This window comes from Salvia splendens, unplaced genomic scaffold, assembly GCF_004379255.2.
Source record: "Salvia splendens isolate huo1 unplaced genomic scaffold, SspV2 ctg597, whole genome shotgun sequence".
Classification (NCBI taxonomy): Eukaryota; Viridiplantae; Streptophyta; class Magnoliopsida; order Lamiales; family Lamiaceae; genus Salvia; species Salvia splendens.
In genome coordinates this window covers 21,093-22,296 of record NW_024599258.1, presented here as the reverse complement: position 1 = coordinate 22,296, position 1,204 = coordinate 21,093, and the positions used below count along the sequence as shown (strand labels likewise).

General features: G+C 48.9%; 1 protein-coding gene across 1 annotated transcript; it reads right to left on the bottom strand.

Moving 5' to 3' along the window:
* Positions 1 to 561: 561 nt before the first annotated feature.
* Positions 562 to 1,204, bottom strand: LOC121790719 (ethylene-responsive transcription factor 9-like). The gene has a single exon (XM_042188858.1). The coding sequence runs from the start codon at positions 1,135 to 1,137 to the stop codon at positions 769 to 771; it is 369 nt and encodes a 122-aa protein (XP_042044792.1). The 5' UTR covers positions 1,138 to 1,204; the 3' UTR covers positions 562 to 768.

Genomic DNA, 1,204 nt, shown 5'->3' with positions numbered 1-1,204 from the left:
AATTGGGCTCCGTCACCCATCTCCCTCTCCCTCTTCTTCCTCTTCCTCCCTCTTCCAATTTTTGGAAAAAATTGCAGCTCTGTCACGGCCCCGAACCATCCAACGCGACCTCCGGCCGGACCCCGGGACCGGCCCAGGCCGCAAATCCTCCCCCTCCAACGCGCGTCTCGGGCCGGGACTCGCGATTTGCGGCCCGACCCCTTGCGTTAATGATGCTCTAAGGGACCATTGTTATTGATGTTGTAAGGGGTTAGACTTCGGTTGTTTTGAGGTAAATTGTGTGAATTATGTGTGCTTTAATCTATGCTCCTATCATTCACTTAGTATTTTGTGGTGCTTGATGAGTTTTATGGTAAAAAAAATGAAAGATAGAAGACAGAGAGACAAACCAATGCACAAATGCTGGTCAGCAGACGCTAATCAGTTCAACTAGAGGTAACTTAGCAGTCTGGCGAAGGAAGTCAACGACCAACCAGAACTTGCCCAATAATCCAACGAGTCGGACACTCATAAATAATTAGGGGAAGGAGTTGTGGATATTGTTGACGAGTAGACAGTATGTAACAAAGGTATGATTGAGATTCATAGACTTGAACACTCAATTCTGGTATTCCGTACAAATCAGATTTCATAGTAGTAATACATACGTCAGACCGATTGAATCAAACGCTTAGATTTGATTGATGAAAACCAAAATACGTCCAAAAATAATCAAACTACTACGCTGAAAAGTCAGTTCATTTAGAAAAAAAAAAAAACTAGTGTAATTCAAGCTGCCAAAGGCGGCGCAAGATTGAGATCAAGATTCAATTCCGTCGCCTCCTCAACTCCCTCTGCTTGATGCTCCTCCTCCGGCTGCATGTAGAAAAGCCGCTGGCCGCTTTGATGTTGTCGGAGGAACTGAATCTCCTCGACGGTGGGGAGGAGGAAGTTGGTCTTGGCCTTGGAGCCGCGGAAGCAGCGGGCGGCGGCGTCGTAGGCACGCGCGGCCTCCTCGGCCGTGTCAAAGGTGCCCAGCCAGACACGTGTCTTCTTGTTGGGGTCGCGGATCTCGGCGGCGTAGCGGCCCCACGGCCGCTTCCTCACCCCCCTATAGTGGAGCTCGTTGGCGCCTGCAGGCTTCTCCTTCATCGCCATTGTCGTTTAGTTTTTACCGGAATACTTTTGTGCTGTTTAAACTAAAAATTGGAGTGCAGCGGATAAG